At 36.2% G+C, this 26886-nt stretch overlaps 3 protein-coding genes, 1 long non-coding RNA gene and 1 other non-coding gene across 5 annotated transcripts; all 5 read right to left on the bottom strand.

Moving 5' to 3' along the window:
• Nucleotides 1-3899: 3899 nt before the first annotated feature.
• Nucleotides 3900-3983, bottom strand: TRNAL-CAA (transfer RNA leucine (anticodon CAA)). Its single transcript has one exon. It is a non-coding gene; the product is annotated as a tRNA-Leu (tRNA).
• Nucleotides 3984-8144: 4161 nt separating this feature from the next.
• LOC126717697 (uncharacterized) lies at nt 8145-12347 on the bottom strand. The gene is made up of 5 exons (XM_050419548.1): nt 12219-12347; nt 11979-12143; nt 8639-8949; nt 8304-8526; nt 8145-8207 (listed from the first exon to the last, which is right to left on the bottom strand). The coding sequence occupies exons 1-4, from the start codon at nt 12334-12336 to the stop codon at nt 8371-8373; spliced, it is 750 nt and encodes a 249-aa protein (XP_050275505.1). The 5' UTR covers nt 12337-12347; the 3' UTR covers nt 8145-8207; nt 8304-8370.
• A 2811-nt stretch (nt 12348-15158) lies between these two features.
• Nucleotides 15159-16656, bottom strand: LOC126717682 (uncharacterized). Its single transcript, XM_050419525.1, has 4 exons — nt 16555-16656; nt 16204-16461; nt 16005-16119; nt 15159-15905 (listed from the first exon to the last, which is right to left on the bottom strand). The coding sequence occupies exons 1-4, from the start codon at nt 16635-16637 to the stop codon at nt 15168-15170; spliced, it is 1194 nt and encodes a 397-aa protein (XP_050275482.1). The 5' UTR covers nt 16638-16656; the 3' UTR covers nt 15159-15167.
• Nucleotides 16657-16939: 283 nt separating this feature from the next.
• On the bottom strand, nt 16940-18493 carry LOC126732657 (uncharacterized). The gene has a single exon (XM_050435992.1). The coding sequence runs from the start codon at nt 18491-18493 to the stop codon at nt 16940-16942; it is 1554 nt and encodes a 517-aa protein (XP_050291949.1).
• Nucleotides 18494-18621: 128 nt separating this feature from the next.
• On the bottom strand, nt 18622-25260 carry LOC126717729 (uncharacterized). Its single transcript, XR_007652729.1, has 4 exons — nt 25175-25260; nt 24953-25032; nt 20732-20802; nt 18622-18868 (listed from the first exon to the last, which is right to left on the bottom strand). It is a non-coding gene; the product is annotated as an uncharacterized LOC126717729 (long non-coding RNA).
• Between the last annotated feature and the right edge of the window lie 1626 nt (nt 25261-26886).

The raw sequence follows: 26886 nt of genomic DNA, 5'->3' as shown, positions 1-26886 counted from the left end.
GAATGGGTCCTTTGGGCACGCCTTGTTCAGGTCCGTGAAGTCCACGCAGACCCTCCACTTACCTGTCTTCTTCTTTACCACCACCGCGTTTGCCAAACATTCAGGGTAAAAGACCTCTTTAATAGCCCTTACTTTTTTCAGTTTTGCAACCTCGTCTCTCACGGCACTAGCGTGTTCCTTTGAAGGGCGTCGGGGGGGCTGCTTCTTCGAAGTGGAAGACGGGTTGACGTTAAGGTGGTGACAAATAAGACCAGGATCAACCCCCGGGGCGTCATAGGCATCCCACGCAAACACGTCGACATTTCCTCTGAGAAATCTGATTAGTTCCTCCTTTTCTTGAGCAGGCAATTCAGAGCCGACATGAAAAAACTTGTCTGGGTCGTTGTTGACAGCGATCTTTTCTAAACTTTCACACTTGATCTCCTCGGCTAGCTCATCCCCTTGCCCTGCCGAGGAGGCTGGTTGCTATGAGTTCTGTGGGGCCGAGGACTCTGTAACGGGCCGATGTAGGATGGCGGCAACCATGCACTTCCTGGATACGGCCTGATCTCCTCGGATCTCTTCTACTCGTCCTCTGGATGGGTATTTTACTTTTTGGTGGAGTGTGGAGGTCACGGCTTCTAGGGCGTGGATCCATGGTCTGGCAACTATCGCGGTATAGAGGGAGTAAGCGTCGACCACGATAAAATTTACCTCCACCACCTCTGACCCAGTCTGCACGGGTAGCCGGATCTGCCCTTTCGGTGTAACCATCCTCCCTTCGAAGCTGAGAAGAGGGGAATCATAAGCTGCCAAGTCCTCCGGCTTGAGGTTCAGCCCCTTGTATAGATCAGGGTACATTATTTCTACCGCACTACCTGAGTCTACTAACACCCTTCTCACATCGAAGCCTCCAATTCTTAACGTAACCACCAAGGCATCGTCGTGAGGTTGAATAGTTCCCTTCTTATCCTCGTCCGAGAATCCCAGTATCAAAGAGCTTCGCTTTTTCGGCCTTTTGGGTTCCCTGTGCCCGTCCTCGGAGTAGGGCCGATCCACCGCCAATATTCTGGGGATGGGTGGCCCAGTTCTTCCTGGTGCAGCGAGGATGACATGTATCGTTCCAGTAGGGGGTCTTAAGGACACATCCTTTCGAGACTCTGGTATTGCTTGACCGTGGTGTCCGCTTGAGGGGTGTAGAAGGTGACGTAACTTCCCTTCTCGGACTAGCTGATCTAGGTGATTCCACAGATTCCTGCAATCCTCAGTGGTATGCCCATGGTCCTGATGGTAGTGGTAGTATAGGTCATGGTTACGCTTGGACGGGTCTCCGGCCATCTTCCCTGGCCATCTAAAGTAGGGCTCGTTTCTTACTTTCTCCAGCACCTGCTGTACTGGCTCCCTGAACACAGCATTCACTGTTTGTGCGTGGCTCTGTCCAACCTGTCGCGAGAAATCTTTCCTCGGCTGGCTAGGGTTATACCGTTCCGATCTAAAGTCATTTGCTTTGAGGGGAATGACCTTCTCCTTTCCCTTTCCCTGCAGTTGATCTTCCTCCACCCTTTTGTACTTGTCGATCCTATCCATCAACTGATGAACATCGGCAACTGGTTTACCAGTGAGGGATTTCCTCAAGCCATGCTCGGTGGGGAGGCCGCTTTTGAACGTGCTGATAGCAACATCATCATGGTTGTCATCTAAGTCATTATACACCTCCCAATATCTATCCGAGTATGCTTTCAAGGTTTCCCCTTCGTGCATAGACAAGGATAATAATGAACTAAGGGGTCGAGGGACTCTGGTGTTTGTGATAAAACGGGAGCAGAAAGCCTGAGTGAGCTGCTTGTAGGAGCCTATGGAGTTTGTCTTCAAGCTGTTAAACCACCTCATCGCCATTGATCCCAAGCTGGATGGGAAGATCTTGCACATTAGGGCTTCGTTTTGGGAGTAGATTGCCATTTTCTGGTTAAACTGGCTCACGTGCTCTACCGGGTCTGCTCGGCCATTATAGATGACGAACGCCGGTTGGTAAAAGCGTCGAGGCAGCTTAGCCCCTTCAATTCTATATGTGAAGGGTGATCTCGAAACCTGGTCCAGCGCCTTCTTCATGACATCGTTCCCTGAACCTTTACTGGACGGGTTTTCACATTTCCGCACAGGGCGTGATTCCCTCTCGTAGGAAAAAGTCTCACTTGGGGGGGTCCTCGACCTCCGTCGGTAACTCACATCCTCCGCATTAGAAGACTCGTCTGAGTCAGAGGGGGACCGTTTTCGCCGCACATGTCATAACTCCCTTTTCAGGTCGTCTATCTCCCGCTGCATGGCCTGATGACTATTTCGCCTCTGGGACACGTGACTGCCTATCTGAGTGTGACTCTGGCTCGTCCGGACAGTATGCACACTTCCCTCACGATTCCCCCTGCCGCCTGGGTTGGTGGGGTTATTCTGCCTCTGGGACTCAACGGGTTGTGTCTGTTGGGAGTTTGCCTGGTGGGGATTCTCCTGGTGCGAGCCTAGTTCTGCCATACTTCGACCGTTGTGCTAGCTGATGCTGTAGTTCTTCCCACAGACGGCGCCAATTGTAGTTGCACGAATTTCCTGGCCCAAACCCTTTTGATCTGGCCCTAGCCTAAAGCGCAACACACAATAAATGTTTGTAGAGGATGGGTGAAAGAACTTAACCTCAGTGAACCTGGTCGGACTTAGGTATGGAGAAGCTTGTTGCAAGGATAAAAACACCAGAATGAATATTCCCCAGAAGTTTTTACTTCCTAAGTGATGAATACAGTTTTTTCTGTCCCTTTCTTTGAGGGATTCTATTACATTATATAGCTCTATTATTCTTATCTGAACCTTACACTTGTTGATCATCTAAACCCCCACTTGAGCACCTGTCCTATCAGACACCTTTATCATCCCCTTGTGAGTTGCAATGGCCAAGGCAGTACTGTTCAGGGGTCTTTTCCTCATTAATGCGGCCAAGAGGGTGGTTGTGACACATTTAATGTAGCGGTAGTTGCTTTTCATGAGATATTTTGGGTTTTATTCTTTTTATGTGCTTGGAGGATGAGCTGCAGTGGTAGGGGCGAGCTCTTAGCCTGGACTTCGTAGCGTCTGAGGAGATGTTACTCCTCGGACAGGTTTCTTTTATCATAGTTGGGCTTGGATAACGTTTTGGCTATGACTTTTCCTCAGACATGATGCTTTTCGGACGGGCCTGTGTTTAGGTAGCCCATTGTTTTGGGCCGGGCCCCACAATTTTAATTATGACACTTGACTTAAATGTATTACAATTAAGAAGAAGTGAAAGGACAATATTTTAGGCATATCCTTTTTCTTTTTCTTTCTTTAGAAACCCATTTTAGGCATATCCCAAAAAAAAAAAAAAAAAAAAAAAAAAAGGGGTAAACGCATATCCAAAAAAAGTTGGTAAATACTATACAATACAATACTTGACTTTAGATGTATAAAAGAATATATAAATAGAAATCCCATAAAAGAATAAATAGAAAACACAAAACGTCAGAAGTGGGATTTTCATTAGCTGTTAGCCTGTTACTATTACTGTTTTCCGATGGGATTTTATTATTTCGAAAATGACAATAATTTAGACATATCAAAAATTTGGTACAATGCATGACTTTTTATTTATTTATTTTAATTATGACACTTGACTTAAATGTATTACAATTAAGAAGAAGTGAAAGGACAATATTTTAGGCATATCCTTTTTCTTTTTCTTTCTTTAGAAACCCATTTTAGGGATATCCCCAAAAAAAAAAAAAAAAAAATGGTAAACGCATATCCAAAGAAGTTGGTAAATACCATACGATACAATACTTGACTTTAGATGTATAAAAAAGAATATATAAATAGAAACCCCATTGAAGAATAAAAAAGAATAAATAGAAAACACAAAATGTCAGAAGTGGGATTTGAACCCACGCCCTCTCTCGAAGACCAGAACTTGAGTCTGGCGCCTTAGACCACTCGGCCATCCTGACTGTGTGATCAGGTTGCACAATTTTATTAGCTAATTAATTGTGTTTAGAGGGTGAATTAGATTGAAGTTCGGGGTTCAAAGTTTATTGTGTGATCTCTTCAATCAATAAAGCATTTGTGTGATGGAATATGGTCATGGAGTGTCCAATCTGTAAAGCCATAATTTTTTTTTTTTAAAGATAGAATTTTTTCCATTTCATTTCAAGTATTAACTTTGGATGATGGGTGGGAGCCCTCTAGTTGAATCTAGTATTTATGCCTTGAAACAAGAACAACGCATGATCCCCTATCCACCAAGAATGAATGAAGAACATTTCTAACTTTTTCTTGGGGAAAAGTGGTATGAATTATGATTTGTTTTTTCTCGAAAAAAAAAAAAGAATTATCATCTAGGTATGCTAGAATTATTTTCCTAAAAAAAAAAAAGTATCCTATAATTAAATTTTAATTTTATTCGAAGTCAGACCAATGAACATGGTCGCTTTTATCATTGATCAAATGAAAAAATTATGTTTCTTCTCAAAAAAAAAAAAAATGAAAAAATTATGTTGAATATATGAAAGTATTGGATATAATATCCCAAAAGTGACATGGGACATTGACTTAATAGGAAAATGTTCTATTATATTTTTTAATTTTTCCTGCATAGTTAATAATTATCCTAAATCAAGTTAGGCATTTCCAAAAAAAGTAGGCATTTGGTTCTCCAAAAAAAAAAAAAAAAGTTAGGCACTTAGCCACTTAGGCATTCAGCACGTCGGCAAATTGATATTGCATTTTCAGATTTAAACATTTTAGTCAACTTATGAAACCCAAAAATCTTAACTTTATTAAACCCACCTACCAATCATGTATTCATGGTCTTATAAGATAATCACCGCTCTAATAAAGGTAAAATTTGACTCTTTCTTTTTTATTCAAGAGAGATTGAGATATAGTAAGAGAGAGAGAGAGAGAGAGAGCTTAAGATCCATTGCCGACAATATAGAAGCTGGTACATTTAAAAATTACTTGTCATCAAGATGATAACAATGTATATATATCCAGGAAAAGAAGCTTTCAAAGACGTACGTAGCATGTGTTGAATTTGTCTTATTTGACTTCTGTTTCAATAAGATATCTCTTATAATTTAGAGCATCTTTTCTTTTCACATTCTACTAGTTTAATACATGATATAAATGATGTTTTTTTTAAACATTATCAGGTTGTACCTAATATAATTATTTGTTAATGTTATATAATTAAATAGCTTACACTACAAAAAAACGGACCTCCGGCCGCGTTTTTAAAACGCGGCTACATGACAAAAAACCGTGGCTATAGCCTATAGCCACGTTTTTTTAGGCCACGGTTCCTAATGTGGCCTAAAACCCGTGACTATAGGACTGATGGTCCTATGGCCGCACTTTTTAACCGCGGCCCAAGCCCGGGTCCTATAGCCCCGTTTCAAACGCGGCCTAAGACCGTACCCTTAGGCCGCGTTTTAAACGCGGCCTAAGCCTTTCAACCTTAGGCCGCGTTTAAAAAGTGCGGCCATACGTCCCATGTGATGGCCTGTTACACTCATTTAAGCCGCGTTTTAACCGTGGCCTAAGGTTCAACCTTAGGCCGCATTTTAAACGCAGCCCAAGGGTGAACCTTAGGCCACGTTTAAAACGCAGCCCAAGGTTCAACCTTAGGCCGCGTTTAAAAAGTGCGGCCATACCTCCTATTGTGACGGCCTGTTACACTCATTTAAGCCCCGTTTTAACCGTGGCCTAAGGTTCATGCTTAGGCCGCACTTAAAACGCGGCCTAAGGTTGTGCGCTTAGGCCGCATTTTAAACGCGGCCCAAGATTACAACGTTAGGCCGCGTTTTAAGTGCGGCCTAAGCCCCCCGAATTCTTAATATGAATTTGGTCTATAGCCATGTTTTTATGGTTTTAAAAACGTGGCTATAGTATTTTTTTTTTTTCCCTTTTTATTTTATTTTTCTGGGCAGAGTTTTTTTACAAAACCTGTCAAACATACAAAAATTTCAACAAAATATCTCTAATAACAACCCAGAATTCCAACAAAATATCAAGTAAGAATTTTCTCAAGCATTAATTTTCTCTAAATAAATATCCAAACAACTATACATGAAGAGTCCACAAATAGTCCAAACAATATTACAATTATGTTTACAATATTTTCAATATCCACGAAGTTACAATATTCCGAATATACTAGAAATTATACATGAAGAGTCCATGACGAGTCCATGAAGATATTATACTATGATGTTGCGCTATATCCTGAAAATATTATATACGCAAAATTAGTAGCACATAATATTGCAATAAACACGCAAGTTTCATTAACTAAAACGCAAAGTTTGTATTACCTGAATATCCACTTAAACTGGGCATGTTCTTTTGGAAGAAGGCTACTATTTCATCCATTCTCTGCTTTGTATCGGCCATTTCCCGCTTTGTTTCGTCCAGCTGCTGCTGATGCCGTGTTTCTGATTCGCGCATTGCTTCGGCCATTTGCTGCTCATGCCGTGCATCTGACTCCCGCTTTGCTTCGGCCAGTGCTTCGGCTAGTTGCTGCTCATGCCGTGCATCTGACTCCCGCCTTACTTCGGCCAGTGCTTCGGCTAGTTGCTGCTGATGCCTTTGCTCTGCGTCAGCAAGTTGGTCCCTCATCGAATTTTCCAATGCAGTCATTCGTTGGACCGTTTCAGTGGACGACGGCCCAGGCACACATGGAAGGTTGGACCCACTTCTTCCTGATGGGGTTGGTCCAAACCCGACCCCACGGACACGTCCAGAACGTTCTTTGCCCATCACTTGAGCGAACGCATCATCTTTTGCCCAGAGAATTCCATCGCGATGGTCTCCTACTAGCTTGCCCCCGTTGTTTAAAATGTCTTTCATTTTATCCTGTTTTCATATAAGAACCAAATAACATATTATTTGCTATAAACATTTCACGCACAAATTAGAAAATAAATAGGTTATGATATAGGCTTACAATCTTGTCTCGCACTACATTACTAATAGGAGTCCCATCTTTCGTGCAGTATGCTTTTATGAAAACATCTGCACGCTCCACTGCTTGGCCGTTTTCTTTTGCCTACATCATATTCAACAGTCTCATTACAATAGTGAAAAATTATGTCGGTATGAAGCGACAACCAAACATAGCAAATGGAATTTGGAACATAACATGCAATATAACCATAAAACAAATTCCGTAAACATGTAGTTTATTACGTTCAAAAAGACGAGTTGTTTTCTTCATGTGAATGTTTTTTATCAAGCGGTTTTTGGGTCCAACACTGTGTTTATAATATTAGATTTAATAAAATAGCCATTTTATAAGAGGTAACGTTTGAAAAAGTGTGGCCATAACTATATGCCACAACTATAGCCACGTTTCTTAAATGTGGTTATATCTGTTACCTATAGCCACGTTTAAAACGCGGCTATAACCCCCTAACTATTTATTGAATTTGTCTATAGCCACGTTTAAAACGCGGCTATAACTCCCTAACTATTTTTTGAATTTGTCTATAGCCACGTTTTAAACGCGGCTATAACCCCCTAACTATTTTTTGAATTTGTCTATAGCCATGTTTTAAACGCAGCTACAACCCCCTAAATATTTTTACAATTACATCACAAGAAATGTCTATTAACAGTCATAAACATGCAAAAAAGCCAAGTATTCCTTACCCCAACACTGTGCATATGATCAGTAGACTAGTTTCTTCAAACTCTTCAGATTCATCACACATAATAATTTTAATTCAACCAAACAATATGTACGGAAACTCTTTTGTGATTTTTTAATATTGATTAATTCTAAACCAAGAAGTTTGTATTATTACAGTAATGAAATTGTGGATTGCTTAGTTTGGACCCTACGACAATGTTGGGCATTGCCACCATTACTGTCATCTCCATGCAAGCCCTTCCTCAATGCTAAACTCACGCCGACAAAATCTATTTTAATTTCCATGAATTCGAATCGACCATGTTCTTTCAACAACAAAATAAATAAATAAATACAACTAGAATTTATTGATACCACCAATATGTCACAAGTTCAATTAAAATAGTAGAGCATTAAAACTTGGCTAGTTGTTGTATAATGCATTTCTTACCATATTGTCAACAGTTTGTGCAAAACTTATAGGCCCTGTCCTCGCTATATCCGTCTGAAACGAACGACTTCTCTTGTTCGTATCCACTAAGTCCTTTACACATTCCTGCCAACAAATTAAAACAAACAAATCAGTTAAAACACTGTACTCGGTATAGAGCAAGAAAATAGAGCAAGAAAATAGCGCAACCTTCGTTTTAGCATCAAACCAATAGTCAACTAGTGCGCGGTAGTCCTGCTCGTCAGCCCAAGATGGTTTACTTTGATAAACATCTTCTTTTAACGCATCTTTTGGGTAGCATTTTTTTTTTTAACTTACTTCTTCGGTTTCTTCTCAACTCTCCTAACAAGTGCATTGCCCAGTTCATTTGATTAGCTGGGCTAATAATCTCTGGGTCAATGATCCATTTTTTCTGAAATGCAAAAATTGAGTTAGCATAGTGCAATAATTCACCCTACTGAAAATGCCATTTAGCACATACACGCCTATACATAACAATTAAAAGTATCTTAATTTGATACAACCTCTATCTCTACCCAAGCGTTTTCTTTGCATTTACGGTCGACATGCGTCCAAGTAGCAGGCATAAGTGGGCAATAGTTGCGGCAGATGCATAAGGTGCCCAACCACCTTTTGAATGTTTGCCCGCTTTCCCCAACCGGTTGCTTGCTCCCATTTAACCCACATACAAGTTTCTTGTTCGGTGGAAGAGCCCATATACGCTGCATTAGCGTTATTCCACGTTTTTTATTTATATTATTAGATATTGGGGATTCCCGAACTGAATCTTCTGCACGCCCATCATTGGATGGTGCGGTTTCTTGGACCAAATCGCCTGCATATAGTAAACCATTATTAGAGAGAATGAAATTTCAAAGTTCACAATTACAGAGAAGTCACTGTATATAGCTCAAGTGCTCAACTAAGATGATATATGTGATCTTTGTAAATGTGGAGATTTTGATACTTAAAGAAACTGATAATAACAAATAAGTCGATGTCTCTATCTAAAAGCTGTTTTTATCCCTTTCAAAAATAAAAAACTGTTTTTATCCAAAAAATATATGTAACTTGCATATAATTCAACCATAACACCATTACTGCCAGTGTCATGTACATGCACAGCCAAGTTGAATATCATTTCCAAAGCTCGTAAATCACATGAATATCATTATTACAGCTTGGGTAAAATAACCTCAAACAAGAACATAATATGAACAAATGGGGAGTGGTGTTAGGTGGGGGGCACGTGCGAACTAAAAATCTGACTTGACCCCCTCTTTTCTTTTTGTTTTTTCTCTGATGACAAGGACGTTACACATCCACAGTGAACAAAATATGAGATAAAAGTAACTGTGCTAAATGGAGTTAGGAATAAAAATATCCTTTAGAGACCGAATTAGTTGTTTTTAAGAGACTTTAACTTAGTTGATATGAACCCAAACTCCAAAGAAGTTTAGTAAAATTTACTTAAGGACACTCATTACCACTTCCCTTCTTAGTATTACTTGATTTTGCATGAAATGTGTGCCACTATATTTATTGAGTCCAATTTTATCGGAGTTTGTGTTCCTAAGAAATTCATTTACTTTTCCAAGGAACAAGTCCAATTCTATTAAATCGGGTCATCACCGTTTCTAAAAAAAAAAAAAAAATTCGAGTCATCACCATTTTAGGCTTTGCTTTTTATTAATTGCTTAAAGAAGTGCACATTTGAAATTGATTTGGTCCCTAATTATGTCAAGTGGTGGTACTTAATTGGATCATTTCCCTAAATCTCACTTCTTCTAGAACCCATCTAGGAGAAGATGTAACAAATTTTGTCCTTACCCCCAAGTTTGCACAGCCAATTTGGTTCCATGCACAACCAAATATTTTCCATACCCTCAACAAATTGCAAGCTGGCCAAATGCCAAAGAAAAAGCGATCTCCCATCCCACGCGACCTCACCATCTTTTACTAAAAAATAAGTAAGGCCTCCCATGCAAATCAAGTTTCCTCAATATTTTTCACACACGTCTCTACCCTCTCCACAGAGAAACACCCAAACTCCCAGACACACTACAAAAACTATCAAAACCCAGAAAATACACAAAAAAACCTTCTCACAAACAGAACCTGCAAGAATCCCTCAATCATATAGAAATCCAACCAAAAACCCACCTCTAAACCCCTACAAACTTTATAGAGAAACACCCAAATTCCCAGCCAAGAACACCACCAAAAATACCCAAAAACAATGCCCTTGCAAACCCAAATAGAACCATAAATATCCCTGTTTTAACCCATAAAATCAACCCCAAAATCGACAATCTCAACCCCCACTGAAAATAACCCAGCAAATCCTCCAAAACTCTCACTACAAATATCCTATAATAAGCCAAGAAAAATCCCACTGGAACTACAGCCAAAACCCCACTGTCAAACCCTTAACAATTCTCAGGAAGACCCAAAAATAGCCACTGTAAACCCAACACTGAAAACTCCATCAGATACCAAGACAAATCCCTTCATACAAACCAACCAGAAAACCCATTTGAAAACAGCATCAACAGAGCATAAAAAAAAAAAAAAAAATTGAAAGATAAATGGAGCAGAAGCATAAGCTAAATACCAAGACATGAAAGCAGAATACAAAGAAGGAAATAAGAAATTCAAAAGCAGAGAACCATACAGAAAATTTTGTTGAATTTTAAGGTCAACAAATTTTCTACTTTCTTGTTGGGCTTTTTGCATTTAATGTTTAAAAATGCTAAGATATTGTCTAGATAATCATATTTACGCTCATTTTTTCTGTTGAATTTAAAAAGTTTGGGATCAGGAGTTCAAAATTTTATTTCAAAGGGTCAAAAAAATATTTTAAAAATATTATACATAATTCATTTTTTTTTTTATTTAGCTCTTATACTTTATTTCTTTTTCTTTTTTGGCCAGCTCAGATGGTTTATTTAAAGTTTTGAACCCCCTAATCTTCACTTGGTGCCGCCCCTGTGACCACCCCGTGACTTTACCATTACATAAGGTAATGTCCCCCCAACATTAATTGTGTTCTTTTGTTTAGATCTAAATATATCCATCATAAAACTAAAAACTGATTTCTATACTGTGCAAACTGCACATTTTTACAAGGGAAAAGTGTGTTTTTTTTTTTTTTTCTTAGAAACAGAAGGGAAAAGTTAATTAAAATGCAGTAAGAGCAGTAGTTTAAAATATATTTTCAGAAATTTTTAATGATAAAATGAAAAATAAAATTAAGAGTTTTCTCAAGCTTAGTGAGGGAAGAGGGAGATTTGTATTTGTATTTGGAGTTAATGAAACAAGAATTGTGTTAGGAACTCTAAAATTTGCTACAGCACATCAACTCATTTACATATGCTTATAGGTTTTATTAGCTTGTTGAAAAATATTATAATGAACATAATTATGGAATAGTTTTTTAAGCGTATGACTTAGATTTCTGATGTGCACTCTGCACAAATATTGCAGTTTAATTTTTGATAATCAGCACAAGTCTTAATGCCTCCAATGTACAGTTGTTTGTAATAATTAATGAATTTCTATTATATAAATATATATATATATATATATATATATATTTATAGTTGACCCTATATCTTCTTCTTGTGGAGATGTACAACTGAGCTAAGCTATCTTAGTTGTCTGCTTCTTTGGATCATTGTGTGAATTTTAATTCATTCAATTAGTAAATTTCATTTTACTTCAATAATTAAAGTATGTATCAAGTCAAAACTACTAAAAAATTGAAACCATATAAACATAAGGTTAAAGATATAGGTGTTTAGTCATTAATAGCAAACATAAAAGTCTTACCCTAAGAATAATTTACACTGTACGAATAACTACCTGCAGAAGGCGGCTGTGTCTCATCATCATCATAATCATCTCCTTCCTCCCATCTTGCGTGCTCAGCATCATAGGCGGCCCTTAACTCCTCCTGCATGATGTCTCGTGAGCGTGATGAACCTTGGCCAACTTGCACAATTGTCAATGGATGGTCCCTCTCCTTTCCTGCAGCAAACGACCGAAAAATTAGTTACAACAGTCCTAAATATCAAACGTTACATTTCAAGATATGTAAACTACCTGTGGGTTGTGACCCAGCATCACTAGTATGGGCGGCTTGCAGCTCCTCCCCTCTCTGTCGTGAACTCGAGGGTCCTTCGCCGACTTCTACAACTGGCAATCGGCGTTTCTTACCCATTCCTGCGTCTAACAACTTTACAAAACAAAAAAAGTGTTAACTATAGACAACAATCAATTGCATAAAATTTAAGTTAAACATTTTTAGGTTCTGACACCCTTTACAATAATTCAACCATATACACGTTTCGTGCACCAAGATAGCCAGAAGAAAACTTTATATTAAATGTCGCAATTTTTGTTAGAATTGAGCTGGGTTAGGACCTATGGTAATTAAGATCATGAAGGTAAGATATTAAAGATGATTTTAAAACCCCCATAAATGAACCAATAAAAAGCTAGACTTTGGTATATTTACAATCTGCTACAACTCATGTAAATAAATACAACAAGAAAAAGAAAAAGAAAAATTTTAATTTGCTTTTGACGTCTATGTTTTTAATGACACCTTTTTTGTGTTGGTGGGTTTAGACAGTTAGCTTGTACTGCATGTTATAAGCAACTGAGGTACAAAAAATCAAGTGTTTTGACATATGATAAATGGGTTTTCAATTTTAATGATGTTTGGGAAGAAAGAAAGGTTTCTCTCTTCTTCTCTAGTCTCCACCCACTGTGGTTCCATCTTTTTTGTGTAGGGTCTGTCTGGCTTCTGTCTGTATCTATGCAACTTATGTCTTTGGTTAGAATGTCCCTTTCTATAGGGGTTTCAACTTTCAAAAATTACAAATAATAAGATATTCAGGACTCGTTCAGCTATAGGATGAGTACTATCCACCATCAGACTCGGAGAAAGGGTGGAATGTTTCATGCAACATAATTGGGGTAATGACTTAATGAAGGACACAATAAAATGGGCCCATAAATATCACAGAACAAGTTAAGGATGGTGATGTAATCAGCTTACCTCATGCCATTATTACATTAAAATTATATAAGCTTTTCTTCTCAAAAAAAAAAAAAAAAAAATTTATATAAGGTGATGTCATATGGTCCTAGCTAGCAGTGAGTATTGGTGTCCCTAGATACAGCTAATTACTTAATGAACGGGTGAGGTTTTGGTTGTTGATTTTTCTTTATTACGGTTTTCAATTGGTAAACTGAAAAAATAAAAAATAAAAAAAATCCTCCATTTATAGCAAAATTGTGAACAGTAGGCCACACATGGAAAATAGCATGATAATAAAAAGCATTCATATTAAACTAACCCATACCGAAAGTCTGACCACTATGATCCTATAAATGTCTAATACTGGCATGTTGTTTATTGAGAGTACTGTAATTGTTCATAAATTGTTTTTACAATAATATGGAGGAGTGGGATCATGTTTTAGTACATACCCAATTTGAATTAAGGCTATATGACCTAACCTGGCAAGACATGCCTATTTCACTTTCCTGTAATCAGATTCATAGATAATTCGTGACAGAAAAATTTTAGCTTGATCAGCCGAACTTTAAGAACTTACACATGTATACTTGGCTCGGTTCCAATTGATTTATATCTCTCAGTTTTAAGTTCAATTAAAATTGTCAAGAGTCTCATAACTCAATTAGTGTTTTCAAATAAGACATTTAAGATTCAAATCTCTTTCCTAATCAATGTAATTATCCAAAGAAAAAAAAGATAAAGTTTGGATTGGCATATTATAAAGTTGGTTAGGTAAAACAAAAAACATTTACAAAAACAAGCCATGATTATTTTCTAATATCAGACTTGGTAAAGAGAGAAAAATGATAGGGCATTCCAAAGATGCCGAAGAGATAGGGTGTTTCACGGAAAACGGAGACAAAAAAGGTATTTCTAGCCAATAGGCATAGTCTTGGCTGATTGGAGGGGAGCTTAGTGCGAAGCAAATTGCCTAATACACGGGTTCTTTAATCTATAGTCTTGCTGGTTACCATCACTGTCAATCTATATCTGCATTTGAAGAACGCAATTGGCAATATCAACATCATTTGATCCAAATTTCAAAAATGACATTATAAATAAGTGCGACATAATTATGATCAAACTACCCTATAGTTATGATGATAATCCCCCTAAAAAAAGACCTTAGGGCTAATAACCCCCCTACAAAAAACCTTAGGGCTAATAAATTCGTGATCCAAAAAGAAAGACAGTTTTTCTCCTAGTGAATATGAAGAGAAAATGTTTCCAAGAGAAAATTTTCAAAATTGGGTTTTTGCAAACAAGTCAAATCTAATCACAAGCTTAAGCTCGATTATTAGACACGCTAAGCTCAAACAATGTATTGCATTGGTGAACAAAACGAAGGTGATGGTAAAAGTGTATATTTGGAGGGGTAGGTATATTCACTTGTACAGGTGTTCCTTTTTGAACTAGGACTAGGCTCGAGTGGATTAGCTCCCCATACTTACTTCTTATCGTGATAGTTGATTCAAATCAATATGGTATGACCTAAGCCTAGTTTTGGAATACTAGTTTCGATCCTAACCATACCTATTTATTAACATGATAGTTGGTTCGAATCTATATGGTATGATATAAACCTAGTTTCGGAATAATGGTTTCAGTCCTAGCCATATTTTCATTTGGGTAAAATAACTTATTTTAATATCTAAAAATATATAAACTACCCTATCCAAGTTTAAGAGCTTCTCTTTGCCAAACACTACAACCACAACGAAAAGAAACCCTAACACCACACGATCATATATCCAAGTTCATAAGAAATGAATTTCAAATCCAATAGCGAAGAGGGGAAGGAATTGGATACATCATAAGTAAAAATTAAAGGAATTAACAATATGAAGAGGAATTACCAAATTCAACAAATATTACACAGAGGCATTCCAACTAATTCATGAATGAATACGTTTTCATTAACAACTGTAACATCCAAACACACAATACACTACTAAATTATTACACTACTCATCCTCGGTGTACTCATCCTTGTTGTCGTCTTCATTGTCAGACTCATCGTCAATAAACTCATCTTCATTGTTTACTCCATGAAGATCTCTTTCAGCAATGATGGAGGCATCAATTGTCATTCCCTCTAGATCATCCCGAGCCCAACGAAGGTTGTCACTCACAACCTCATTACTACTTATATTGTAGGGAACATTTTCAGAAAAACTATATATGTCATCCTCCTCACGTTGGGGACCAACACCAGCATCAAACACGTCCCTAGCTTTAGTTTTGACAACAGCATACCAATCCTTGTGCCTTTTATCTTCCACATAAAAAACTTGTGTAGCTTGAGATGCCAAAACGTATGGTTCATCTATCATTTTATCCCCACCATGTATGAAGTGTGTAAAGTTTACCATAGGAAACCCAAATTCATCAGTCCTATATCCTCTCCTATGTTGGTCATGAACCCATTTACACTTGAATAACACATGTTTGATATTGTCAGAATAATTCAACTCAATTATATCACTTAAAATACCATAGTAAGTATTGCCCCCATCAGTAGCCACACTAACTCCACTATTCTGCGTTTTCCTATTTGCCTCATCATTTACACTCCTAAATTTTAAGCCATTTATTACATAATGCTTGAACCGCTTTACATAAATATACGGCCATTTGGACAATGCAACAAGGGTATCACTAACTCCCTCCCTTTCCTTATCAGCACCAGTGAGGGACATCACCTAACATCAGTTGGCCAAAACAAAATAATTCATATCAGTACAGTTAATCATGGTTGAGACAGTGTTACAAGTTTAATAAGTTGAAAATGTCATACGTACGTGACCCCCAAACCAAGTACAAAACTTCTCCATGTGGTGCTTATATATAATGGCATCGGAAACGTTACGATTGTGGCCTTTTCGAAGTTCATCCTCTATCAATCTTTTGTGCATCCTGTGCAGGCAATTGTATTAGGGTTAATAGACCTTATGTACATTGGATTGACGTGCAAAGGCCATTTGTATATGTAATACTTACTCACGAAAGCGGTTGATGTTTTCAGAATTGAATAAAACGTAGCGATGGGCTTGGGTCCACTCTTTATTGTTTAATGTCATGATCGAAACCACCCCCGTTGACTCCTCAATCATCCTGGTGGGTCGATTGAATATAGTTTCCACTCCTTCCATATACCGTGAACAGAATGTTAAGCACTCCTCTACTATGTATCCTTCAGCAATAGACCCTTCCGGAGCAGCTCTATTTCGTACGTAAGACTTAAGACGTGAGAGGTACCTATAAAGGAATGATAAGATTAATGATTGGCAATGGTAATTCGAACACGCACATGAAACTGGAAGTTGATCAACAATATTACACACATCTTACCTCTCAATGGGATACATCCAACGGTAGTGCACTGGACCACCAATCTTAGCTTCAGCAGCTAAGTGCATGACCAAATGTACCATCACTGTAAAGAAGGATGGAGGAAATATTTTTTCCAATTCACACAATGTCACTGCAATCTCTGCCTCACTAGTCACAATATCTGAAACCGTAAGGGTTTTGGAACAAATTTCTCTAAAGAAGCAAGCTAACTTTATCAAAGGCCTACTAACATGAGATGGCAAAGACCCACGTAATGCTATGGGAAAAAGTTGCTGCATCAATATGTGATTATCATGACTCTTCAAACCAGAAATCTTACGTTCTTTCATATTCACACGCCGTGAGATATTGGAAGCATACCCATCGGGCACTGTTACATCCTTCAAAACTTGAAGAAACCATCTATCTCCGATGAAGTCATATGAAAACATGCAGCCGGTATGGTATACCGGTCATCACTTTTTCGTTGTAGGTGGAGTTCACTCCTTATCCCCATGTCCGCCAAGTCAAGGCGTGCCTTGTAATTATCCTTCGTTTTATCCTTCAAGTTCAACAGTGTGCTTAGTATATTGTCCATCACATTCTTCTCTATATGCATCACATCAAGATTGTGTCGCAACTTGTGATCCTCCCAATAAGGCAAGGTAAAAAATATACTCCTTTTCTTCCAACCACTCTGGTCTGCCTCCCTTCTCTTCCTTTTTTTGTAAGCAAGCTGACATTTCCTACCCAGACAACGTCCAAGTAAATGTTCAGTTTCCACAATAATGTCAGATGTGACTGGTGGTTCAGGAGCCAATCGAGTATCAATAGATCCATCAAATGACATACCATCTTTGCGGAAATCGTGGTCAACATCCAACCATCGCCGATGTCCCATGTAACAGAATTTGCGACCATTTCTCAAATATCGAGACTCGGTCTGAACGGCACAAGAAGGACACGCCAACTCACCTTTGGTACTCCAACCCGACAAACCTGCGTATGCAGGAAAATCATTTATGGTCCACATCAATGCTGCACACAATTGTAATACTTCTTTTGATGATGCATCGTATGCTTGTACTCCAACATCCCATAACTCCCTTAGTTCTTCTACTAACGGTTCCATGTACACATCTATAGCAATCCCTGACGAGGTAGGACCAGGAATAACTAATGATAGAATCAAAGATGACCGTTTCATGCACAGCCAAGGTGGGAGATTGTACGGGACCAACATGACAGGCCACGTACTGTGACTAGTACTCATAATTCTGAAGGGGTTGAACCCATCCGCAGCTAATCCAAGTCTGACATTACGAGGGTCAGATGAGAAGTGTAAATGCTTACTGTCAAAGATTTTCCATGCATCTGAGTCAGCAGGATGCCGCATTACCCCATCATCAGTACGACCATTAACATGCCATTTCATAGAACTAGCCAGATAGGGTGACAGAAATAGTCGCTGCAATCTTGGCTTTAAGGGGAACCACCGTAGGATCTTCGCAGCTTTCTTCTTCCCCTTACTGGATGAAGCATGCTTACTAGCAACAGATGCTTCATTTGTTTTCCACCTTGAAGCTTTACAACAAGGACACGCCTCAAGGTTAACATTTTGCTTCCAAAACAGCATACAATCATTGGGACAAGCATGGATCTTCTCATAACCCAAACCCAAATCTCGAACTATCTTCTTAGCCTCATAATGGTCCTTTGGCAACTTAGCGTCTGAAGGAAGCATATCCATCAGGACTTGAAGCAACAGAGTAAATGACTTATTTGTCCAACCACACAGAGTCTTCAACTGGAACAACACGACAATGGCTGAGAAAATGCTAAATTTTGTACAACCTTCATATAAAGGTTTGTCTACATCATCTACCATCTTGTAAAACTTCTTGGCGTCATCATTCGGACCTTCACCCGGACATTGCGCAGTTGGACCTTCTTCCATTGGTTCGGGTGGGATTTCATGCGGGGGGCACAAATCGTGCAACATCCCATGGAAATCACCATATGGATTTTGGGTTTCTTGCACATGAGAGCTCCCACATTCGGTAGCTGGTGTAGCAGCCGCCGATTCACCATGAAATTTCCAAACTTTGTAATTTTTAAGCATCCCCGAAGCCCAACAGTGCTCACGTACCACATTTAGCGGTTGTATAAGCAAATTCACACATTTCACACAAGGACATAAGATGTTCCCATTGCGCGCGGATGGAGCAGCAAATTCCACGAATTGGTTTACACCTTCAAAATATTCCCTTGTACCCCTCCGCTTCTCCATCCAACTTTTGTCCATTGCGATACAATATTTACGGAATTTTACCTACACCAAGATTTGTTACTACAAAGATACTAATTATTATAATTACATTCATTTGTCATTTGTTAAGAACAGACATACCCAAGTATGCGGCTATTTTCTTAGAACATATAACACTTGTCCTAGACTAACTCAATGTGATAAGTTGTAAAAGTAGTTAAGCATAAGTGTTTACAAAATATGAAAACAAATACCAAATTCATGTAATTGTAATAATTATTAAAAACTTAATAATTATTAAGTCTATAATACCATGATGCTCAATTACTTGGGGCATTGGTCAAAAGTGAGTTCAAAACATTTGTCAGATAGGTTTAAGATTTGGTGTGATTCAAGTTTATAGTTGTTTTGTTGAGGTTTTTATTTTTATTTTTTTTGTTTTTAGAAAAAAAATTACATTAGTTTTTCCATGTGTAGCAATTTAGCATATGGGACCCTCTATGATAGTGGGTTTTGTTTGCATTAATAATGATTGCAAACTTGCAACTGTTAAGACTTAATTTTACATGAATTAAATTTTTACTGTTGGGCGATTCCTTGAGTATGAAAGTCGATACATCTTGATCATTTTGTGTTCATTATGTTTGGATACATCATTATCATATATTTGTTTTAATTCATCATACAATCCTGGATTTGTTTGCAATTAGCCAATATAAGAAGTATCTATGCATTTCATTTTTATTCATCTATTGTGAAATTCTGTTTAGGTTATTCGAATGTTGTGGCCTATAGTTTTCTAATACTTACAATTCAGACCAGAAAAAGGGGGGTCCCATCTGTCGTGAAATTACCATTAGTTTATTAGAATGTTGTGGACTTTAGTTTACTAATGACTTAAGGCTCAATGCCAAGAGAGCACAATAATTACACTTTGAAAGCAATGACTGTGTGAGCTTCATCTTCATCTATTAAAAACTAGGTGGAAATTAAATTATTGGAAAAACATATCCAAATCAAATTAATTTATGTTGATAAAAACGGATAAATCAGAACTTACTTGTGAAACAACATGCATATCGTATTTGAAACAACATAATAATTTCTTACTACTGTGAGTTTAAACTTGAAACCACCAATTATTTCCTACTGTGAGGAACACAACAACCATTATAACCACATGGCAACAACTGAAACATATTCAAAATCTAAACATTAGGTTAGATGACAACTATCATTGAGGTCGTTGTGACATAGAAATCTACTTAAAAATCATGGCATTATAGGCACTTTATAATACCAACCAATCAAGTAATTTAACGAAATCCACTATGATACATCTATGGGTTTGGACACTCTGAGAGCATGTCTAAGACAAATTATGAAGACATAGTAACATTGAACTTAATTATCTTTAGCAAAAATAACATTATTTTCTTCTTTATTTGTCAATGCAAAAATGTGTTTAATTGGGAATCTAATGCATTGCACAAGAGAGTGTACTTAGGTTTTTCCCTAAAAATAATACCACTATGCATATGCATGACCAACTCTAGGCGTAGACCTAAATCTCCCTTGCTTCAAAATTTTGAAAAGGGTCCTATAGGTTGTCTGGGCGGGGCTGGCTAACAGGGCCCACGGTTTTCGAAGGGAGGGGCCCAACTATTAAAAACATACAATATACCTATGCAAAGAAAAAAAAAATTTGTGGAGGGGGGGGGGGGGGAGGGGCCGAGCCCCCTACTAGGTCCATCCCTGACAGAAAATCATGTACTTCAACAACAAAACACAACTACATATCCAAAGAAAATTCATAACTCGTAAAAAAAAGAAAAACCATTCCATTAGCATACATTTAGTGACATGAAGTTGCAAAATATTAATCTTTGTACGGGAAATAAGTGTAAATTATGGTTCAGCTTCAACCTGCTAGTGAATGTCGGTTTTTGATGACCAGTATGGATGAAATTTTCACACCGCTTGTTTACTGTTTGCACCTGAAATTAAGAAATAATTCATATTAAAGAACATGGAAAGTTTTATATAATAAGTTGTAGCTATGGCATATGTAATGAGAATTAAACCAAAAAGACATTGGATGACACTAGATAAAAAGACAACTTAAATACATTGGATTATCCCATTGAATTCAAACACATATTTATATTAAAATCTATAAAATATGATTACACAATCCTGGAGTTGACCATTGGACTATTCATTTGACTTGGTGATGCACTAAATGGTTAGTATTATTATGAGAAAGGCTTGTAGTTCACTTCAATTACAATGGGAGTTGCAATCTTTAGCATATTATGTGAAACTACAAAAACGTACATAGCAGCAAGGTTAATGTAACACTGTGATGTTTGATGTGAAATTGCGTTAGTAACAGTAATAGGGTAATGCACAAGCAATGATATTGTCATTAGTCAAAATAGAGTAGGTTAAGTGACTAGAACAAACAAGGAAAACTACCTTCACCATAACGTATGATAGAACACAAAAAACTAATTCATATTGTAACTATTAAAAATTGAGATGTGAGTACCTTACCGATGTAGAGATATATAGTGAATAACTACTCTAGTCTAGGAGGTCCCTTGTTCATATTATAATTTTTTGTCACCATGAGGGTGAAAATCATTGATTCAAATCTTGTGTTTTAACCATATGAGTGTTACTGGTAAAAACTAATCAATTATAGACATATAGAAGCAGACTCATTAATATGCTTTAAGATTTGAACCCTTTAGTTTGATATTGCCCTTCATCGTAGCCAAAACAATGAGGTAAGCGTTTAGTGTTATAAGAAGAGTTGTTTGTTGTTTTCGGCCTCGGTTGATTTATTGGTTGGCCATCAGGTGACTCTTTTCTTTTACGTACCAAAACCAATTGCAGATTCACTTAGTTTGTCAATTTCAGAAGATTCTTGGGTAATTATAGAATTTCAAAACATGGTTCGACAATCATGCATTTAATAAGTATTAATAGAATAGAGCAAAATTATTATATTCTATGAAATCTTGACACATTGGTTTTGCATATTCCTAGGACCCATCTAGTTCTGGTTTATCACCATGTTGGTGTACCATGCATATCACATGTAGTACATGTTGATATCCTAGATTGTCTGAAATCATGGAACATTAATTGACCTTGATTTTAGTCCAACCTAGGGATTCTCCTAAGTCAATATAGTTTCAGTATATACCCTACATAGATATCACTGTAAAACAACAATTTTGCATAGTAAAAATGTAGCTGCTAAGGGCTTTTTATTGCGGACACTGGCTGCTGGGCAAAACCAGGTAATATTCCTTGGTTCCTCCCTTGCCTTTTGATCTCTCTATATCTTTTATGTTCTTCGTATTATTTTAATAGTTGTTGTTGAACACATAGACAGAGACCAAGAAAGAGTGTAGTGTTGTGTTAACACCATTAATTTGGATTGAATTAGTATTCAGCATATAAGTTTGTATTTTGTGAATGATGTATGAGTGTTGTACTTATGACCCATGAAATGAGCATAGCTGTAATATTGTTATATGTTGTAGTAGAAATTGGTTAGGCAGTGACTAATCTACAGTCTAGTGACGGTTTTGCATTCATTCGTTGGGTATCTCTTTATCCTACTCCTTTTTTCTTCATCAATATTGAGAGTTATGTTCGCATTGAATCAACTTAGTCAACCTATCTTGTTTGGAAATCCCTTGTTATTCCGGTTTTGAAGAGCTTTAAGGTTAATGGTGATATTAGTGGCCCCTTCATTTTCCATTCTCCTTGTTGGAAAACCTTCAGCTGAAAAAAGTTTTAAATCTAGAATATTTTCTTTCGATGCAGTAAGACATCACAAATGTCTCCTGGTTAAATACTACTACTCTATAGATATTCTAGAAGGTGTTATTGGTACTGAAAGATTTATTGATATTGTAACTATAAAAAATTAATGGTCATTTTGTTTTGTTTCTAAAGCTTAAAGGTTAAACATTAAGAATTTGGATCCGAAAAGTAAAATACGCTTTGATATGCATCCCTTTGTCAGTACCCGTTGTTGGGGCCATTGTTAAATTCCAACTAAGCTGAAAACAATATAGTTTTGACGTACAGTATTAAACTACATCCTGTAAACTATGCTGTTTTCAGCACATAAAAATTATATTAATTTTTTAATAACTAGTCAATTACTACTTATTTCGTTTTCATTTTTATTTATTTAAATTTCTCTCTATACCCATCGAATCCATACCCAACTAATATTTTTATTTAGTTAAATAATATTGTTGTTATTGGTGCTACATAGTAATATGCCCAGTGCAGTAATGCATTGGACAGAAACTATGTCCTTAATATAATATGATTAATAAAAAGGGGGGAAAATAACCTTCTCTAATCTCCCTCTCCATACAATATTGAACACAATTTTGGTTGGGGGATAACACATTGGAGATACTGTAATGAAATAATTAATATAATATATATGACACCACTTAAGCATCATGCAACTTAAATTAATTGGTTTGAGTTTAATAATGTTATATTAACAACACAATGTTATATTAACAACACAACATTCTCATGACTATTCAATGTGTGAGATTTCACTCACGCGTATATATTAAACAATAACAATGTCAAATATTTTAATTATCTAAAATATGCCTTTGATTGAGTTTAAAAAAAAAAAAAAAAAAAAAAAAAAAAAAAAAAAAACCACTTCATTATACGGAAGAACCTTGTTTTAATTGGAAATTGATCTTCTCTATTTCATCCGTTTCATGGTTGATTAATAATTTTTTCGAAGATCTAACGGTGTATAATTTGTCACATCATATAAAATTTTTAATAACATGACAATTATTTTATTTAATAATAAACGAAATAATATTTTCGGAAAATTATATGTAGCTGTAGAATTTAGTCAAATATACCTTAAGCATCATGCAAATATGCTTAGCATCACATTAGATGCTATATATCCAGCTCTTGAAGAAATAAGGTGAAGAATTTTTTTTTGAGAAGAAATAATAGTTTGAACAATTATTTATTCTATCGAAATAAATAAATAGAAGAGATAATTATTCATATATTTTGAATAATCACTTGAAGCTATGTTCTGAAAAATGTAAGTTAGAAATTAAAACAATTCGTATATTAATGAAAACGGAAATTCTATATAAATTAGAAGTAAGAAATAAAATTAATGAAAGAAAATTTAGGTCACTAACTTCAATTCATTAAATTACGAGACACCTATATATGTACTATTGGTGTTATTGTGTTAAATGTACGTGAGCTCCATAAATTGGTTATTGTATTATAAATTCCCTATGTTTGTGGTTTCTTTTAAATTGGTTATTCAAATTTCAAAATGTGTAATATACCCATTTGACTATTAGAGTGTTGTCATTTTACCCCTTGTGCCACCTTAAAAAACTACAAATTATATATTTTTATAAAAATGATATCAATACAGCAGTTGTGAATAATTAAGCATTAACTAAAACACAAAAAATGAAATAAATATTCAGTTTTTATTAGAATGACAAAAAGAGCACATTATCATCTGGCTATTTTTAATGGGTGCTATTACAATTCTGTTAACAAGGAATCTATTGACTCTCACTCTATTAGAAAGCAACAAAACAAGAGAAAATTTAAAAGATGGCCTCAACACTTTGATTTAGAAAAATATTTGTTCACAATTTTGATTTTTAAAAAAAATTGGTTTTTTTTAAAAATTGGCATATTTTTTATATATATTTCTCATACATTTGAGCACGACAAAACAAATTCAAGAAGAAAATTTTAAGTTTTTAACATTAGATACTACTTTATAGGATAAACATCAATATGGCTAACTGTTAGGATTAAAACACTACATTTTATATAAAATAAAATTGTCAATAAAAAAAAAAAAAAAAAAAAAAACATCTACAACAACACCCAAACAAAAACAAACATGGATCTTGGATGCTTTTCATTTAACAAAAATAAAAGAGAAAAAAATCAGTAACAGAGAAAAATGGCTGCCTTTTACCGTAATAAAAATAAATAAACATGATTAATGATACTTGAGACAGGAGATATTACAAATGATACTCATATTATCATTTTGAAAGAGAGAAAAAGGAGATTGTTTCTTACATGCAGTGCAAGGAAATCCCCCAAGTAGGGTCAGTAGACGTCTGGACGTGTAGGGGCAATTGGGCAGATCCACTTAATCTCTGTCACAGAATTGTATTAGAAACCTAAGATACTTTTGACAAGAACAGTTAATTAAGAACAAGGAGGTGTTATATATATGCATGGAGAAGAATATGTACAAGCTGAATAAGTTCATAAATAATGAAATATGTATATCCTTACATTTGCAAGAGGAAGGGATTCCAAGAGATAGGAAGAGCTGCCAGAAAATGGAGCATGACATGAGAAAACAATGTAGCTTATTCAATGTTGAGCTATTTTCATTAGGGTAGACGCATATATACAAGATGGACCTTATATGCACGTGAACACAACTGCTTAATATAAATTTATATATTGAATTAACATTGAGAAGAAAAAAAAATGATCAAAACGCAACCATTAAAGCAGAAAATCAGGATTATGTTGGTATCATTGTACACAGTACTCAACAATGAAAGAGATTAATGTTGAATAGGGATTTAATATTCATCACACGATACAATGGGATTTAATCAAGTGCACTAGCAATTTGCATGACAGTATTTCCATATATACATATGAATATCCTTTGTCAAGGTCATCTGTAGTTGCTTAGGTGCGAGAAGAACCAAATGAATTATTGTTTCTTGCACATGAATTTGGCATATACTTGGTTCCAACTTAAGGCTTCTCAAGTTAAGCTTACATGAAATCAAGCAAGTGATGAAAGGGACAAATAAACATATTCTAGTAATTGACAGTGTCATTGCTCTCTCCCATCAAATTTATTCATGAGAATCTCAAAACGAAAAAAGAAATGAAAAGATAAGGGAAACCATCAAAGCATTTTAACATTTGCGAGCATGTTCACATCCGTGGACTCCTTTTTAGGTGCCTTTGGAACCAAGAAGCCCATCTTTCTAATAAAGAGCATGTCCTTATATTTAAAAGTAAAGAAAAGCATCAACCCTTGATGAAAAGACAGGGAATAAAAATGAAAGAAAGACAATTAAAAAAAAAAAAAAAAACTTTACTATTCATTTCAGTAGAATAGAAGCCGATCCGGGTTCTAAAAGCCCATTCAACTCAGCCTACTAGCATTATGGCTTTCAGTAACGGGCTTTTAGAACAATCATATAGAATTTAAAACTCGTTGGTTTATCTGACCATTCAGTACTCCTCCAAAAAATAACATGAGTTGTCAGCTGTAAGCTGTACTTGGGCCTAAACAGATGAAATTGTTAGATCATGGTCACTTTTTCTTCTATGCTTGGCCCAAAAGGCCCATACATGCACAGCTTAATGAAAAATCGAAGTGGTTGAAGAACTAAAGGCAAACCACAATCAAATTTCATAGTTATACAAAAATAATAATAGAGAGACAAACATCTTATTATGTTAAACTTTCTCGTGCATTACACAACAGATCTTGTTTTTTTTTTTTTTTTATTTATTTTTTTTTTTATATAACATGAATTGGGGCTCTTGATTGAGCAAGAAAATTTTGGTTAAAAAATGGTCAGGGTATTGCGATTGTTTTGTTTGTATTTGGGCTGTTTAGACCAGAGTTATGAGTTGTTACAGGGAGACAAACACAATGTCACAACCTTTAGCCAATCACTTCACACATAGGCTATTAGAAAAAGAAATAACTTATGTACACTAATTTAAGCTCAGTACACTAGATTCTCTAATTAAATTCAAATACATAATTCTATTAAATTTTATTGACCATGAGACAGAAAATATTGTCTATGCGTCATTGGTATCCATGTGTTTAAATTTAACTAGCCGTACACCCACGTGATGCGTGCAGATATATAAATATTACATACTTGGGTGTAATATATAAAAAGTAACAATTACTTCAAATATTGTCTATTTTTGTAAACAAATATATACAACTATTTTTT

The sequence above is a fragment of the Quercus robur genome, chromosome 1, assembly GCF_932294415.1.
Source record: "Quercus robur chromosome 1, dhQueRobu3.1, whole genome shotgun sequence".
In the NCBI taxonomy this organism is placed as follows: Eukaryota; Viridiplantae; Streptophyta; class Magnoliopsida; order Fagales; family Fagaceae; genus Quercus; species Quercus robur.
Note: the sequence above shows the minus strand (reverse complement) of the source record. Positions and strands in the feature narration are given on the sequence as shown.

Excerpts from the sequence above, each read along its gene's own strand:
- LOC126717697 (XM_050419548.1), bottom strand. The coding sequence starts at position 12,336 with ATGGGTAAGAAACGCCGATTGCCAGTTGTAGAAGTCGGCGAAGGACCC. Across the intron at positions 8,950-11,978 it reads GACACAGCCGCCTTCTGCAG|GCGATTTGGTCCAAGAAACC; the intron begins GTAGTTATTCGT and ends TACTATATGCAG. Across the intron at positions 8,527-8,638 it reads ACGCTTGGGTAGAGATAGAG|AAAAAATGGATCATTGACCC; the intron begins GTTGTATCAAAT and ends TTTGCATTTCAG.
- LOC126717682 (XM_050419525.1), bottom strand. The coding sequence starts at position 16,637 with ATGGTACATTTGGTCATGCACTTAGCTGCTGAAGCTAAGATTGGTGGT. Across the intron at positions 16,462-16,554 it reads TGGATGTATCCCATTGAGAG|GTACCTCTCACGTCTTAAGT; the intron begins GTAAGATGTGTG and ends ATTCCTTTATAG. Across the intron at positions 15,906-16,004 it reads GTACTTGGTTTGGGGGTCAC|GTGATGTCCCTCACTGGTGC; the intron begins GTACGTATGACA and ends AACTGATGTTAG.
- LOC126732657 (XM_050435992.1), bottom strand. The coding sequence starts at position 18,493 with ATGGAAGAAGGTCCAACTGCGCAATGTCCGGGTGAAGGTCCGAATGAT.